The sequence below is a fragment of the Temnothorax curvispinosus genome, unplaced genomic scaffold (assembly GCF_003070985.1).
Source record: "Temnothorax curvispinosus isolate PA1 unplaced genomic scaffold, ASM307098v1 QBEX01000740.1, whole genome shotgun sequence".
In the NCBI taxonomy this organism is placed as follows: Eukaryota; Metazoa; Arthropoda; class Insecta; order Hymenoptera; family Formicidae; genus Temnothorax; species Temnothorax curvispinosus.
Window position 1 is genome coordinate 547289 of NW_020210520.1, and position 17995 is coordinate 565283.

The 17995-nt window shown below is 39.0% G+C and overlaps 1 protein-coding gene across 2 annotated transcripts in view; it reads left to right on the top strand.

Annotated features, from left to right (window-relative positions):
* The window catches only part of LOC112457778 (protein kinase C-binding protein NELL1-like), a 35492-nt gene that overhangs the window by 4632 nt on the left and 12865 nt on the right, over window positions 1–17995 (top strand). Inside the window, exons 3-13 of one of the 2 annotated variants that reach the window (XM_025021014.1) lie at window positions 5917–6067; window positions 7973–8255; window positions 8538–8693; window positions 8954–9176; window positions 9624–9815; window positions 10661–10780; window positions 11305–11565; window positions 12334–12711; window positions 12823–13082; window positions 13293–13535; window positions 16749–16769. In XM_025021014.1, coding sequence (XP_024876782.1) covers window positions 5917–6067; window positions 7973–8255; window positions 8538–8693; window positions 8954–9176; window positions 9624–9815; window positions 10661–10780; window positions 11305–11565; window positions 12334–12711; window positions 12823–13082; window positions 13293–13535; window positions 16749–16769 — 2288 coding nt within the window. The remainder of the gene's footprint in view (window positions 1–5916; window positions 6068–7972; window positions 8256–8537; window positions 8694–8953; window positions 9177–9623; window positions 9816–10660; window positions 10781–11304; window positions 11566–12333; window positions 12712–12822; window positions 13083–13292; window positions 13536–16748; window positions 16770–17995) is intronic. The other variant, XM_025021021.1, reaches the window with a different exon arrangement.

Below are 17995 nucleotides of genomic sequence, written 5' to 3' on the forward strand. Positions count from 1 at the left end.
ACAGGAATTTGCCTTAGAAGGGATGCAATTTTAAAAATTTATCTTACAAATTTTTTAATATTTGCAAAACATAATCGAAATAGTAAGCTTTGCAGTCACGCTCGTATTGCTACAGATATAAGAGGAAATAAAACCTTTTACTTACTTGATTCACACCCCCTCGGAGCTATAATATATATTACGCAATAAATCGTGGCTCGTACACGAAGCTGCCACTTCGGTAATGCTCTCTTAACCTGAATACTCTCTTAATTTGCATATCGCCGAGGCGTTCTTTACGCGAGCGATTCTCCTCTCGCTCCTCCGTGTAGCACACATTGCAATTATTATGTCTCGTATAAAGACGATGTTTGCGTTCTTTGAGTTATAACCCACGAAACTTATCTCCGTGCCACGAAATCCACCCCAGGAATTAAGTTGAGAACGACGGCATAAAAGAAAATAAAGTACAAACCAAATTATCTTGAAATAAGAATTCATAGAAATTTTCGTGATTTGATATCATAAATAATGGCATCACGTTTTATACTACGAAATTATGATATTTAGAAAACAGTTTATGCATTTTGCAACAATTCACAAAATGTGGAATATATATTTATATCTATAATTTCTTGTTAGATTTTGTGCATTTTCTTAATTTAATGCCATGTAGTACTGTAACGAATTGCATAAAATTTACGATTAATTTGCAATTCAACGGAGAATCCTGTTCCAAAATTAGTTGCTTGAAAAATGACGAACAAAAATTGAACGACAAGCAGGCTACGTTGCCTCTTGATGGATGCATTTGCCTCTCATTACACGATGCTGGTTATGCAACGTGCGATTAATCGATATTGCGAAAGGTCAGTTTGATAGCACCGCCTACGCGTCGTCTCCGCTCGCAGACGCCAAGAGGGTATTCCCCTATGACGAGTATATCGATTGTTCTCTCGAATTTCAGGAAGTTACTCGTTTCAGAATACTTTCGACAGCCGATGAATATCTAGCATTTATTTTATTTTAGAATAATACGACTGACATATAATATAAACAACAATTATTCAACCATTGTTAGTTTTTTTATCCGTTACTTTTGCACGTGACGCGGCATGTGTACATGCTTTTTGAAACTGATCGCGCTCGCGAAAGAGTTAAACGATGTTCCTGTTAAATGGGCGACCCTTCACATCGACGAGCACGTCGTCTATTCAACCCCGTAACATGGTGTATCCAATTATATCGGGGCATCCCCGCGCCCTTCGGCGGCGGGTGATGTCCAAGCCACGTGGATGTGTGGGCGGCAGTGCAACGGCCGCGGAAAGCGGACTTGGGAGCGGGAAGAGGGAGGGAAGTTGAAGTCGTGCCGCGGGAGTATAGGGTTTCCCCGAAAGAAATTTCAATTACACCGACGCCCTTCTTCGAGTTGCACCCTCATAGAAACGCTTTCGTGGAAGTTAGGCAAAGGCTCTTCGTGGTTCGCAACATCGGGAATGTATAAAGGGGGGGAATCCTTTTTTGTTCCTCATATCGTCTGCGAGTTTTTGACGCTCCTGATCCTACTCTCCCTCTGTCGCCTCTCTCCGTTCGCTCTCGCACGCACGTTTTCCCCCTCATATTAGAGGGATACCAGATGTAATCGTAATATAGTTTCTTTCTTATGCCCATGCCGTTTGTTTTAATTTCATCGAATTCTCGTTATCTGATTCGAAAGATGACGAGCGACGAATGACGAATATTTATATCACAGTTTGATGACTGAACTCTTCAGTTAATGAACGAGATGAGATTTATCTCTTGATAGGAATTAAAAGCATCCTGCCGAGATTAAAAGCAAAGCTATTTGTATCTTCTTGTACTTTAACTGAATTGCTTCAAAAGCAATCATACTATTATATTAATAACACAATCAATAAACTTTTACAAAATTAGACTCAAAATTGCAATATTAGTTTAATTTTAAAATCCACAATTAAAAATCGATTTATTGCAAACAGTACCAAGTTTCTAAAGAAATTTCATAATTTTATCTATCGAAAACAAGCCGCGATAGCAATGAAGAAATATTCGCCCCATTCCCTGTAACATCTTTATCTTTCGCTGCGGCATGCTTTCCCAGTTAAGCCTCTCACCCCATTTCGATCATTCTGGATGGACACACAGGGAATAGGAACTTCTTTGAGATTAGATTTATCTCATATGAACCGTTGGATCTTAACAAGAGCATTCGCCGCAGGACAAAGGACTAGAATGATATACAGCGACACGTGTCGGAGTTTTCTCTGAATTTGGAAAATGGGATCTAGCGACCCTCCTTTATGCTTGGATAAGGGGGTAGGACGATCTGATGATTTCGGCGATTCGATTGAGGAAACCACGAAATTCTCTTTCTGACACGAATATTTATATTTTATTTGTCACCACTCACAGAGTTTCTTTGACTATTCTTTGTGATATCCGGAATAAGGTGATGTTTCATATCAGCAATAAATATTTCCTTTTGATGCTTATTCAATTCTCGCGATGGAGTCATAGAACATAGATGTCGACAGAGAGAAAGAAAAAGAGAGAGATTTAATCGTTTTATAAATATTTTACAACGCTATCATAAATTGATCAGATCGAGACACGCAAGCTTTGCGTTGTCGCGTTTAGACGATGTCTATCGATTGCTTGTAAATTTTATAAGTTGTTCCGACTTGTAAAGGAATGATATTATTATACTACAATAGTAATAATAATATAAAAGTTTCATTGCGCACATGCAAATAATATCTATTAAAGATAAAAATTCATTTTTAATTTATTAATGCAAAATATATATCTTAACGTTATAATAGCGCAATTTAAATTTCAGCAACAAAAAAACGTTAAAATTGTTTTGCTCTTCGAATCTGTCAAGTTTCATCGAAATCGGAAACAAGAGACTTTTTAGTTCTTTGTAAACATTTCGAATGCTTTCCTTATTTCCGCAATGCGCTAATACATGAAGGGTAAATAACGTTAACCCTGGCTAACTACCCTACAGGAAACGATCATTTTTCCGCTGCACGAAACTGCAGCCAGTCTTCGCGTAGCGAAAACAAAATTTCACAGTCAAATTATGGTTTCTGCCCGTGTCAGCTCGAGTGCAAGGGTTGGCTCGTGCGTGCCAATTCGCGCGGAACAATTCCCTTCGAGGCGAACGAGCAGCGCCCGGTAGGGGCTGTTTTCTCGCTGATCGGCCTAACCTTTCTCCTCCGCTCACCCAGGCCGGTGGTATTACATTATAATTAAGCGTTGCGCGTACGTAATTGCTCGACGACGTTGTAGCCGCGGATCGACGGCCCCTCGGTCCGTCGTCGTAGGTGGCAAGACCCACGGGCAGAAAGGCACCGACGTTTTATTATCGGTCGGGGTATCCCGTTACTCTGTACACACCGGCGCCGCATCTGAAATTCGAAGCGCACTTTGCGCCGCGAGAAGCCAGCCAGCGGCAGTCCGTTGCATTTTGCACGCGGCAGTCGTGTAATGAGGTGTCCCTTATTTGGACAGCTCCTTCTCGTGAAGGAAACCAAGCATCGCTGCGTTAAAACTGAGCCATGAGCCATTAAACCTTCATCAAGAAAGTAAACGCAAAAATCTCGAGAAAAATTATTTTTTTTTACGAATATAATAAGAGAAACGGGCTAATTATTTTTTTAATTGTAATTTAAATCTTGATTTATTCGGTAAACCGACGACAGTGAGATTGAAAGTTTAATTGTTAGGCTTAACATCGTACGCGTGGATGCAATTAAATTTAAAGAGAAAGAGATGAATTTAGAAAATTTAAAAACCCACAATTCCGAAAGATAAACCATTTCCTATTATATTCATCCTCTGATTGTGTGTGCACAGCTGCGGGATTTCTCGTTTGTACGTGACACATTACACGAGCTTAATGACAATGATATTGAAGCCGCGATAGACGGACAGTAGGATTGTCGATTACAGTGGCTTAGTTGCGGTGTAATTTGCCAAATGGCCGTATTAATCTGTCTAATGGATAGCTACTCGGACAAGCAGTAACCATTCGGACGCGACGTGTTAATTGAATATCCACAAAGTATGGCTATGATCGATTTGCACATTGCGAGCTTGGTGATAATGATAGAACATTAAAATGATTTTTTATCCACGAAATAGGACACTTAGACAACACCTATTAAACTTTAGATTATTTCTAATGCCTTTTCATTAAATATAATGTCATTTTTTTTTAACTTTTGTTTTTGGTTTTGAAACCGAAGTTACATATATTTATGACAAATAAAATATTTTATAAGTTTGTGGTGTTCTCATTTATAATTATAATTAAATTACGTTGATCTTAATGTTCCTTATAATAAAATAAAAAAAGCGCTGACTTTTAAACAGGCAATTATTTATAGAATATCCCGCTTTTTTAAATGATTTTGTTATTCGATCATTCATTTCGTTAAACGTGTTTTCGTAAACAGGACTATGAAAATTGCGAACAATAGAATTTCACGTCAATACGATTACGTAACGGGTGCGCAAAGAATCTCCAACTACCCTCCAAAAATTCGGGGTGGCCTACATCGCTATGCTATAATCTCTGTCGACGAGTCGATAGTCCAGTTCTCGCATTACTGCAGTCAGCAGGCGATTCGTCTGTTCCGCTATAACGTATGATGTTTTATGTAACATTAAAAGTGTTGTTATTTCACAACAACTTCGTGGGTGGAATTCTTTTGCTGTTTATTTCTTCGCTTACAGGCACTAAAGAAAATATAGTGCAACATGATAGGAAGTTATAGTTCTCGTAAAATTTTCTCATTTATGTGAAAAAACGTGTACCAAAGAAATTTAGTACTCAGTATAATATCTATATTTTTTTTAAAGGCAGACTGAATAATTAATTGAATATATATATATATATATATATATGAATATATATATATATTCATACATATTATTACTATTCATTGCACAATATCTGATGAACATTTTAATTTCATGAGAAACACATTAACATTAAGTTAAAAAGAATATTAGTAATCCCTTATAGAAATTTAATACTAATGTAAGTGATTTTTTGGCTAGTGATTAATCATTTAAAAGCACTATTAAAAGCACTATTATATAACAGTGCTTTTAATAGTGTTTTTAAGTGATTAATTACTAGCCAAAAAATCACTTACAGTATTAATTTTCTATAAGGGATATTGAACAGTATTTTATATACCTCTGTCCAAGAAGATTTAAAAGATACATGCTTAGAGAGAGATATTATATAATTAATTCTTAGCGTTGACCGCTCGCTATATATTACATATTAAATAACGCACACACACTTTCTCAATAAATTCTAGAATGAACAGTAGCTACAAATATATGCAACTCCGATTTAAGCAGTACCTTCTAGAACCCACATGTACTCGCTCAGTTCATCATTGTATTATTAAATTTCAATATCGCTTCCTTTCCCTGCACGACTGAGAAGCATATCTTCCCTCATAATATTGCCACGTAAATAATAGTCGTTCGCCGTGCTCTAAATTCGAGGCGGACCACTTTCCGGAAGGCGGTTTAACCTTACCTGGAAGCGGCCAGGTTAAAAATTCAAATCAGCCCCGCATCGATTTCGAGCACCGCATGCGACAAGCCTTTCTACAAGACAAGATTGCATTTAACTTCCCAAAATTCTCATACACATATCTAATAGGGTATAAGCAATATATAACATCTTTATTGTTTCTGTTTTCGCTTCAATATATCTGATTGGGGTCACAGAATAGAACTTGAGAAAGCGTCAAAAAGTTATATATGTTGGATACGAACTCCTGCAGGAAAAGAACGGTGTAAAATATATACAGTCAAGAACTACAGAGCGCAGTCAGTCGCGTATTCCATCTTGCCGCACCGATCATCGTGTTTTACTACTTCCAGGCGAGGAGAGGGAGCTCCGACTGAACGAGGAGAACTTCGAACGGGCGGCCGCATTACTCCGGCGGGTTCCGGAATTTACTATAGCTGCCGCGCTGCGCCAAGAGGAGGCCAATTCCGGGACGATCGTCGCCTTTTCGCACGGGAACAATAGGTACGAAATACCGAAAAGTTCTTCCCCCTCCCTCTCTTTCTCCCCTGTGTTTCATAACGCCCTTCGAGAATTTCGGGTGGTTTGTTCTGACTCGATGGTTGGAACAAACGACGAGCTGTGACCTATTTCAAACGCCGAGAATGATATAGATCTAAGCCGCATGGAGAAGAAGAATCTTTCGCATTAATTAAGTATCGAAGGTTCAGACGATCAATAAATCAACTAAAGAAAGTAAGGAGCATAGAGCTCAACTTGATGCTCTTTTGAGCATATTATTTTAGATTATAGAATGTATAAAAAAAAATGTATACTTGTGCGTGAAAAATGAGATGATACTTTTACGTACTATTAGAATTCACAAGTGAAACGGTTGCAATACGATACATCTTTCATGAGTAACTGTAGAATATTCTGCATTTTACTATTTGATGACATCCTGCCCTAATGCAGCACAATAATGCCGCTGTCGTTTATATTTAAAATAAAGACGTCTGCATTACTCGGCACACATAACTAGGACAAAGAATTATTACCGACAATAAAAAGTCTTCACGGTTGAATAATATTGTCGTAGCCAGATTGTCAAACAATTGTACGTATGCTACATGCATTTTGTTTCTCGTATCGTCGCGCTTTGTTAAAAATTGCTTCTCAGTTTTATTTCTCAGCTCTATATAGCTTTGTCGGTATGCATCGGCTATAAAAGAAGTTAGTGTGTCAATTGTCGAGCGAGAGTGAAGGAGCGCTCAGCTCAATACTGCATCCTTCGTCGGTACTCCGAGAATGCGGTCTACCTGTTTTCACCTAGCTGACACAATTTGGATACAGTATTAGAGAATTTGAGTCGCCAGTGAATAATTAAAATTAACAGAGATATTGCGAGCGACCCAACTGGCCAAATTTTATTGATTTACAACGCTACGTTTCGACCGTGGATCCGGTCCTTTTCAAGCGCTCTCTCACAAATATATTTATGCAACACGTGCATGGAAAGTGCCCCATTACGCACGCTACGCGTGCGTGATAGACCACTTTCCAGGCACTTGCAACATAAAATAGGGAGTGTAAGCCGTGTGTAAAGATGAAAATTCCCGGGTGCGGTTACCGCACTCGCCTTCGGCTCGTGCGTAAACTCCACACCCGGGAATTTTCATCTTACCTCACTTGTTACACAAATAACTATCGTCAGGCATAATGCCCTATAACTACGCCGAATCTAGAAACTAAACGACATATTTCAGTACTCCGCAATAAGTAAAAGACAATAAAAAATCCGTAATTATACAATTAGAAACTTACATATTTGTGCGTCAGGATCAAACAATACAATATAAAATATTCGTTAAACGGCATACTTCGTTAGATGTTTGTGTCATGTCAGAGCCGTGCGGTGGTAAAATTTATTTTGGATAGACTTGCGCCCGTGTATATTGCACGGTATAAATTAACGTGCCGCAACTCGGATTAATATAGATGAAAACTCAATAAGCTTCTTAAAGGCCAATAAGTTTCCCAGAACTTAATTACGCGCCGCCTGTAAGTACATGCCATTAGCGGCGACAGCATAATTTAATTTGTTTTGCGATAAACACGTGAACCCGGATTGTAATGTATAAATTAAATCACTCTTAATAGAGTTTCAAAATTAGTATCGTCACGTTATTGTGATATTACTAACAGAATAATGAACCGAGAAATTTCTAATTAACGCAAGATAATATTATAAATAATATTATAAAAGATGTGATATTATAAAAGATGTGCTAATTACGATACTTAATCCAGTTTAAATTATTACATTACATTATATTGCGATATTATATATTATGACAGTTTTAGATTACATCCTGAATAATCATATAAGTCTACAATCATCAGCAATAAATAGAATATAATGTGCGTCAGGTATTTGGAGCTGCAGAGCAGCGGACGCAAGGACGAGCTTCGACTTCATTACGTATCACGTCGCGACGGAACCGTACACGTCGAGGCGTTTCCTTTCCGACTGGCCGATGGCGCCTGGCATAGGGTCGCCCTGAGCATAAGCGGCTCGCAGGTCGAGCTGCTAGTCGACTGTCACCCCTTGTACAGGCGACTGCTGAGACCTGGTCCACCTGACACCAATTTCACCCTGCCGCAGCTCCAGCTCTGGGTAGGGCAGAGGAACGTCAAGCACTTTCTCTTTAAGGTGAAGCCGCACGTTTTACTGCAGCATACGTCTTTCCGTATTCTTTTCTATTTCTTTTCTATTTAGTTGTTATTTAGTTGCAGCATCCAAGACTGATGTCAGTCAGTCATAAAATTTGATTTATAAAATTTGATTTATAAAATTGGCATATACTCCTGCTAATTCAATTTGTATCAGTAAAAACACAACCTGTTTTCTGTTTAGTTTAGTATTGCTTGTAATATTCACACATGATGATCTCGCACCCTGAACTAAGCTTTCCGTATGATTCTCGCGCCGTAGGGTGCTTTGCAGGACGTCAAGTTAATAGCAGGACCTCACGGTTATCTTTCCCAGTGTCCTCAGCTCGACTCATCCTGCCCCACATGCGGTCAATTTTCGATATTACAGACGACCGTCGAACAACTAATGCACAATCTCAACGAGTTGACTCGTAGGGTAAGTAATTTGTACGTTTACACAAACTGGTGTTAAAGCGATACAAGATTCAGTTCAGTGCCATAAGTTGATGTACAAATTATGTAAATCCTATACGCACATATTGCCATAATTTTATTGTATAATTATGTACAGAATGTTTTCTTTAATAATCTTCAATTTTCTAGGAAGTGCCTTAGTATAATAAATATCGTTATTTTTTTGCTCATAAAATATAAATAAGGCAAATTGTTTTTGTTCATGGACATCCTTCCTTTCAGCTAGCCGCTGCAGAGGGCAGGATAAGCAAAGTGGAGGAGTGCGAGTGCCAAAAGTCCTGTAGGGTGAATGGTACCGTCTACGAAGACGGCGCAACCTGGGTAAGGGATTGTCAACATTGTTCCTGCGTCCATGGCGAGATTGAGTGCAGGTCGACGCTCTGCGCTCCGGTCACCTGCAAGAATCCCGTCATTCTTGAGGGACAATGTTGCCCGACCTGTCTCAGTAAGTGGAAAATTATACTCTTGTCTTTTTCGTCTCTTTATCTTCCATTCTCAAACGTCTTTCCTATAACATTCCATAATCCATGATAATTTTTAATAAGAAAATATTTTTATTAAATCCCATTGATTCTTCTAAATAATTAACTTCAAAGCTTGACAAGAATCCTACAACATTTAGGATTTTTTCTTGTCTTTTGCTTAGCGCACAGTATATATAGTTTATCATTCATAATTCATATATTTCTTATCTTTAGAACATCGTATAAATTCTTGACATTTGAGAGGACAACTCTCTTGAGTAGTCTAATGTCGCTTTCACATGAATCCGTCTTTTACTTTCACACACGCAACCGACTGATTAATTGACGTAGAGTATTTCGTGTTCAGTCGACCACTTCCGTCTCGTGCCTCACTTTACTTATCTCGCCATTCATGTTCGCCTCCGCAGAACAATGTTTGTTGCACGGCGTAATTTACGATCACGGCGAGAGGGTCTCACCGAAGCAGTGCGTCGAGTGCAAGTGCTACGACGGTATCTTCACCTGCACGAGATTCGACACTGACACCAAATGCCCACCACTACCGTGTCCACCCAGCGAGCAACTCAGCGTGGCGGAGGAATGCTGCAAGTTTTGTCCAGGTATGTTTTTGCTTGGAAAGCTACACGCGGAAACGAATATATATTCATTTAAATCTCATTTCCAAAACGAAATAACAAACCATCTAATATTTCATATCTATGCTGTATGATGTTATAACTCGATTCTAAACAGTCAGTATTGATAGTTTCGTCAAGAGAGTATTTCTTTCTTATAATCCACAGATTCTTATTATAAAAAAAAGAACAAAAAAAATTACAAACATTTGTAGACATTGAAATTTAGCAGATAAATTTATGGCGCATGTTATAATATTGGATCTGAAAGAATAACAAGCATGGAAAAGCGAAAGCAAAAGCGTGGTTCGCATAATTCGTGTATCATTAACTCGTAACCCTCTCGTGCATGAAATTTTTTTTAAGCCTTCTTCCCTTCCGCTAATCTGAATAAATGCATATTATATTACGCTCATATAAACGCTTATATTAAGAGAAATAAATCGCTATGTATAGAGACAATATGAAAATGGATATAATAACTACTTATGTTACCCATACTAATTATTTTCAATTATTATGGTAATTAAAAGTTATAAGATTATTGAACACGTATATAATATTATAATATTTTTAATTCAAGTGGAATGAGATAACATTAATCCATGAAATTGCTACTCTCTGTTACTAATTAATTATATTGATATCTATCACTAATTATGATGATCTCTATTACTAATTAATTATAATTATAATAATTATAATCTAATACGCATGGGAGGGTTACTAACGGTCAAATCGAGCGACAGTCTTTTATCTAAAACCGCTAGATCGCTAATTAAATCTTCTAACCGTCCTACGTATTTGCCTGGCTAACACAATTTAACCAGGGGTGGACTACTGCGCGAAGGGCCACGACTGTCATACTAACGCGTCCTGCATGAATCTCCAGACGACCTTCGCCTGCCATTGCGATACCGGTTTCCAGGGGGATGGCCATAACTGTCACGGTACCTAACGCTTACCTAACTTTACTTGCAATTAATCGTCCGTAACGCACATCGAACTTGCTCTCGTACGAGAAGCATGCAAACTTTATGTTAAGTCAAATCTTCACATGATTTGCGCAAAGCATTTATCTTGTTTTAATTGAAAACGAGTGTTCAAAAATTCTACTTTTCTTATTTTTAATATGTATTTTTACTTTACTATCTACTTTTGTTAGTTAATAGATGAGTACAAATTTGAAAGCGAGTTTCAGTGAGTTTAAGATAAACTGTTATCTTTTTAATTGTTGTACCTTTTTCGTGGTCACTTAATTTTTCAAATGCATCATTTATATTTTACGAAACTTGGTATATGTTGTTTTCCAACGTCATTTATTTTCCTGTGAATTCGCATGTTCTAATTAACCAGTTTATATTTTATTTTATTTTTGATACATTTTCGGAAGATGTTAAATATAATTATAATTTATAATACGATTTCGTTGATTATATGATCAATGACGCTTTCTTTTCGTCTCGTCACTCAGACGTGGATGAATGCAAGCAGCAAGGTGGATCGAACGGTCACTTTTGCAACTCGAACACGAAGTGCGTCAACGTGATCGGCTCTTACACGTGCGAGTGTCTTCCGGGTTACTATAGAATGGACAAGTTCAACTGTGCCGAGCTGGACGAGTGCGCGACTGGTCAGCACTTGTGTGACGAGCACGCCACATGTGTGAACACTAACGGTAGCTACTACTGCATTTGCAAGGACGGCTATATCGGCGATGGCTTCACATGCAAACGTACAGTATATCGCTTTTATACAATAACAATATTTTAATCAATAATTTCTTGATATTCGATGTGATTACAATATATCATTTCAATTTTTTTTGCTCCGTTTTAATAAATTAATAAATCTATTAAATAAAGAAACAAATTTGTCTGCAATAAGACGCGAATAAAATAATAATTTTTGTTATTTAAATTTATATTAATTAATCTATATAATTTTTTATATTTACCATTTTACAAACAAATTTATATAGTTGTGAGCAATTTATGTGAAATGATTATTGAGTAAACATGCCAATCTATTAAAGACTCTTACGATGTTGAAAATAGAAAAGAAATCGAAAAGAATCAAATATCTTTATTGAAAAATTTGCTCTCCGAGTGAATGTGTACACAAACAATCGCAACGGTATTTTCATCGCGTGAGTAAAGCGGTGAAAGAAGATTTGTTAAAGTGGAGAATGTTTATTTTTCTCCGACATACCATTTCGCAAGGAAACTAGAAGCGGGAAAATAAAAAGATCGCTCTTTAAGGTTGGTTATTCGAATACGAATTGAGTAACCCCTCTTCTATTCTCAGAGAAAGTTAGTCTCACAGAAATAAGAAATTATTTCTAAACTAAATGATAAAACTGCGATAAAACTGCGTTGAATCTCATTAAAAATCAAATGTTAATTTAATTTCAATTAAAAAATGGCATTGGAGATAATTGCACCTTTATTTTTTAAAGAAAAAAGGTCTGAACTACAAAGTAAAACTTATCTTGTCTTTGTAGCTGTGTGCAATCAGACTTGCCAGAATGGTGGCGAATGCGTGGCACCCGGAAGGTGCTCCTGTCGACGCGGTTACATCGGCAATAGCTGTGAGCTCGACCTGGATGAGTGTGCCAGCGATCTGCATCGATGTCATCAGTCATCCACGTGTTTCAACATGCCCGGCTGGTATTACTGCCGATGCAAACCTGGCTACAGGAGCGCCCTGCACGACAGTACTCAGGGCACGCAATGCGTCGACATCGACGAGTGCACCGATCGAACTGAAAGGAGGCACACGTGTCATCCTACCGCGAAGTGCGTCAACACCGAGGGCGGCTATGAGTGCGTGTGCCCGCCGGCGATGGATTTGGAAGAGTCCGGAAAAGAATGCAAACTCAGTGAGTTCATTCGTCGCGTCTAAAAAGATGCTTTTGTCTCTTAGAGTAAAACTACTCGAAATTGTACCGAGAATGCAAAACAATTGTTACATTGCTGTGCTATAATTCTAGGTTGCTGGTTCGAAGGTCGCGAAGTCAACAATGGCGACCCTTTAATGCCATCCGGAAATCCTTGCAGGAGATGCATGTGCGAAGACGGTGTGATCACTTGCAGGGATCCCATATGTGACTGCAGCGTCCCGGAAAGTCGCCAGGACAAGTGTTGTCCACAATGCGATCCCGACGCGTCCTGCAGGCATCAGGAACTCCATAACCTAGTCTTCAGAAGCGGAGAACGTTGGATATACCAGTGTCAGACTTGCGAGTGCCTGGTAATAAACCTGTCCGAACTACAATACACATCTGTCCGCAAGCACGACAGATTTGTGAATCAGAAGAATATTTTAAGCAACCCAACCCTTCAGCTCTCAAACCCCCCCGCATATCGTAGTTCCACTATAAGAACGTGATTTCTTAAAACAAAAAAAAATTACAATAACTGATTTCAAACTTTCCGCGAATTATCACACGATCTATTGCAGTACGGCGAAATAGACTGCTGGCAAATGGAGTGTCCACCGGTGACCTGCTCGAATCCCGTGACCGAGGAGGGCGATTGTTGCCCGCGCTGCGAGGACGATCCCTGCGCTCGTGAGGTGCCGGCGAACGGCACCTCGTACACGGTTCCTAGTCGTCCCCGGCCGTGCAGCTACGCCGGCATCATCCACGAAAGCGGCAGCTCCTGGCAGGACCCCTACGACAAGTGCACCACGTGCGAGTGCAAGGTAAGAAGAAGGATCGGACGTGTCATCACGCGTGTCCGTCACGTCGCAGGACCCGCGATCGGTCATTGAACCCGATCCCATGCGAGATCCGGAGGATACGGATAGGATAAAGGGGGGAATTCGTTGGAAAAGGACGACGTCATGGGCACGGAGGAAGTGAGGATGGTCGTCCGCAGAGATCTGCCGAGTCCTTTCCATATTCCCGTAAATTAACAGCATTCTATTTAATCTCGATAATACGGAATATGTTGTACAGTGCGATGACAATTAGTCTCACGCTTTTTTTTTTACACGCGTTCAATATAGTATAAAATGATGTATTTTTCATGTGGTACCGCAAGGAGATTGTCCCGGTCATAAAATGGTGATGTATATTTTCGGCTTTTAATTGTTAACAACGCAAACAATATTTAAACAATGACGATATTGAAACGCAGACCATCCCAACGAGATCTTGGTACCCATCGCGCTTACTTCTCTCGCGAATTCAAAAGCTCAAGGTCAGTAAATGAAAGGAAATATTGCCTCAATTTAGCCGTGAATCTGTCATGTGCCTATTAAATTGCGCTCGCTGTACTATGCCGACGTAAGATGCAAGAAAATTGCTGTGCAGGCGTCCATCGCAGAATATGTATACGTACATATACATGACGGAGCATCAACGCAAATCGTATCAATCTATTTCATTTCCGTTCGTTTCGCATCTGAGTTTTTCCGCGATAAAAATTAGCGTTTATTCCCATCAGCGTTACCATTTTCGTAACAGAATGATTTTTACTCTACTCTAACGCACTTAAATACCATCACCAACCAAATTACGTGTTAACTCTGCGTATTAGTTTCTCTTAAGACGAAGAAATATTGCTTGTAAAAACATATTCAAATATTCAAATAACGGGAGATTAATTTTACTTCAATTGCTACCGAATCATACTCGCACATTTTACAATCCATTAAATTAAAGTCTCCACCTTCTTGGTACATACGATCGAAATTGTCCGCCATGCAAACATGAAATTATACACACAAGCATCCATTTATCATGTTACTTTTACTCGCTCTCTTTACTCTCTGTCTGTCTGTTTTACTTGTCGTCAGTAGGTAATCCTCGAATAGTACAAGGTACATACTGACTGTTCTTTTTTTTTTCGTGCAGTATGCCGTTTTTTTGCGGTGTGTATTAACGCGAATCGATTTTGCAAAGCTAAACGCTGAAATTTTATTAACCGTACGCTGAGAGAAGAGGAATAACGTTTATAACGTATGTTGGAAATCTGACTTCACATTCGCATGAATTTAACTAACCAAATTACTGGAACGCAAATGTATATATATATAATATAAAAAATATATAATAATATATTAATATATATTCAGTATTAATATTATTGTAACCAATATTATCTTCTCTCTCAGCGTGCTCTAATGCGTCGTGCTGGCCTTGTCATTATACGATCTCAGCGCTGTACTCACCACTGTAAATTATTCAAATTTCCTATTTTTATATATTGTTAGACACATCCAGGGGCGTCCCTAAGCTAGCCTAAAATAAATGTTATTTGTTTTTCGTTGCCTGCCTTGCACGTGGCAGCATTCGTCGTTCGTTTCTCCATGTGTGAGAGGAGAAACAGATATTAGATTATTAAATCTATATCTTAGATCTTAGATTATTAAATGACTGTCTCTTCCTAAAACCGTTTTTAAATCCGTTTTTTATAATTCTATCATGATTTATCGTTCTTCAAGGCTCACATCTTTATAACGCAAAACATTGAGAATTTATTTAATCCTCATGTCTTTTTACAAAAAAAAAAAGCAGAAATGTCAATAATCTTATCAGCAAAATGTAAAAAAAAAATACTGCAATTAATTGAATGCAGATGTAATCAGGAATCTAGAAGAGCATGATTTGCAAAATAATTCCTTACGTATTTTCCAATGAAAAAGAATTACTTTTTATGTATAGACATTGTAGATATGGAATGCGATCGAATACTGCCATGGCCGTGAGAATCCCGGTTCATACATATAATCAAATCTCAAAAGAAAACGCTGAATTTCGAGAGAGCTCGTTGTTTCGCTTCTTCGCCGAGTGCTTCGCTCATCGTCATCCTATTGCTATCTCGAATATATGAGACGAGGTGTCCGTATTTCAGAAATTTCTGCTTAACTCAAACTTCAGTTGCAGAAACTATAAATTGATAATAGCATTAATAGCATATGGTTTGTCACGGATGGTTTTAACAATAATTTAACAATTTATAATTTAGATCGTTTATAAAACTTACGAAATGCTAAGCTTATACACACATACACTTTTGTATAATCTCTATAATCTTTTTTTTAGATTTCATAATTAGGGTGACGATGAAATATGTATGGTGTTTCAACTTATCGTTTTATCTTTCAGACCGTGAAAAGTATCCGAATTCGCGATCTTTTCTTGATATAAATTGAAATATTAAATTAAAATTTTTTTGAAAATTAATTAAGATCCGATCTCTGTTACTTCTACGGCTTAATTTCCCTTGTTTTGCTTTCAACAATAATTAAATTCCCAGTCACCGCGGCATCGAAATATCAATCATAAATTCTCCCTCTCCAAGTGTGGCTGATAGATAACATGGTAAATCCGGAACACCTCATATACGCCAAACCGAGATTGAGCCGAGATCTCACGATCGCGCGTGCTTCGGGTCGGCCCTGCATGGATCATTTTATTAGTGTTTACCGCCCGGCGACGATTAATAGAAAACGGACCTGACCTCATAGTGAGCGTGCACCACGACCTTGACCCCGCCGATCCGATTCGCGATCGCCTGATCGCCGGTCGACGACAGTCTAGTATATCGTGCCGTAAGTTCAATCAAGGGGATTGAATAGCGTGCGGGCACAATCCGCACACGATTTCATCAGTGGATGACATTGGCAACGATTGGCCGGGGACCACCAGAGTGGAATTCGACTGATTCCGCTGGCGCCTAGGCCAATCATATCGATCTTTTAAGCCGCGACGATCGCGAATGTGGATCGACGTGGCGCACCAGAGAGGGTCCTGGTCACGCATAGGAGAAATAGCGAGGGAGGGATATAGGAGGGGAGAGTTGGGCCGGGGAAACATTGTCTGCCTGTGACTATGCTGTTGTAAATTAACCCCGCCACCTTGCCCGTGATGACTAACCTCATATAGCCTAACAATGGGTATCCTTGCAGGTGCCGTACTGCGCCCAATTGGTGAGCAATAGCGCGTGTTGTGTGCATCGGTAATCACGTCACTTCTATCTCACCTATAATCTCTACTACCTGCCTCTTCTCTTCTGTCTTTATTGTGTGCTGATTAATGTACTACGACTAACGGAGTGCTCGAGTGCTTTCTTGCCCACCCCTCCCCCCCTCTCCTCTATTCTACCTGCTTAGACGATCCTGTTTTTTTGTTAATCCCGACTTTTTCTCTTTCTCTCTCCTGCTGCCTTTCACTTTTTTGATGTTTCTATATTTTGCACCCTCGCTCGATACTTAGTAATTCTTCTTCTGAGCCTTTTCTTCTCTTCTTATTAGAATCTGTTACCATCTGTCACCTATTATCACTACGTTAATCGCCGCACGTTGATCACCAAAGCTTTATCACTATTCAATAATGGATATAATGTATATATATGGACATGGATATAATAACAACGAATATAATAATATAAATGTATCGCAAGCACGGAGCATGTGCATCTGGTCGCATTCGAAGGAGAGTGTTCTCGACGTGACGTTGACGATCTTTTAGATTTGAGAGCGGGGCGGATTTCTAATTAGTTCGGCAAAATTTCTTATGACATTCATGTATCTACTCAAAATCACTGACCATTCGACATTTAACTATCGTGCTGCTGGGAAAAGTTCATCTTTACGATCTAATCTTATCATTCCGATTACACAGACAGTTGATTAACGGTACCCATTCGTTTGCTTTGCTAATTCCTTATCTAAACTCCTCATTTTAAATATTCATGTTGCTAAAAATAGCGTCTGCACGTGACACGCCGCGAAGAAATAATTTGCATGCCTTTTATCGCGTAAAATAAATTTTCGTCGACGGATCGAACGAGAATACGACGTATTGTTTTATCTCGTTTGTGGGAAGATCGACTGCACGTTTCCGAAATTTGCATGCGTCGACGCACCTCTCACGCATTCTACTTCCTACTCCCCAACGTTGCGCACTGCTCCCTCTCACTTTTTTCTCTTTCACCTTTTTTTTTTTTTACTTACGCACACTCCGAGACGCACGGTCGTTCATGCAAAAAGATATAAGAGAAGGCGATCGTTTCGGTCGGCGGATCTTTCTCGTGTCGATCGAGGAGCATGGCGCACGAGGTGGCAGACACATGTAACATACATACACACATACATGTGCACACACACATATACGGACTGCGTCTTGGATCCGCGATTATGTCTATTTTTATGTC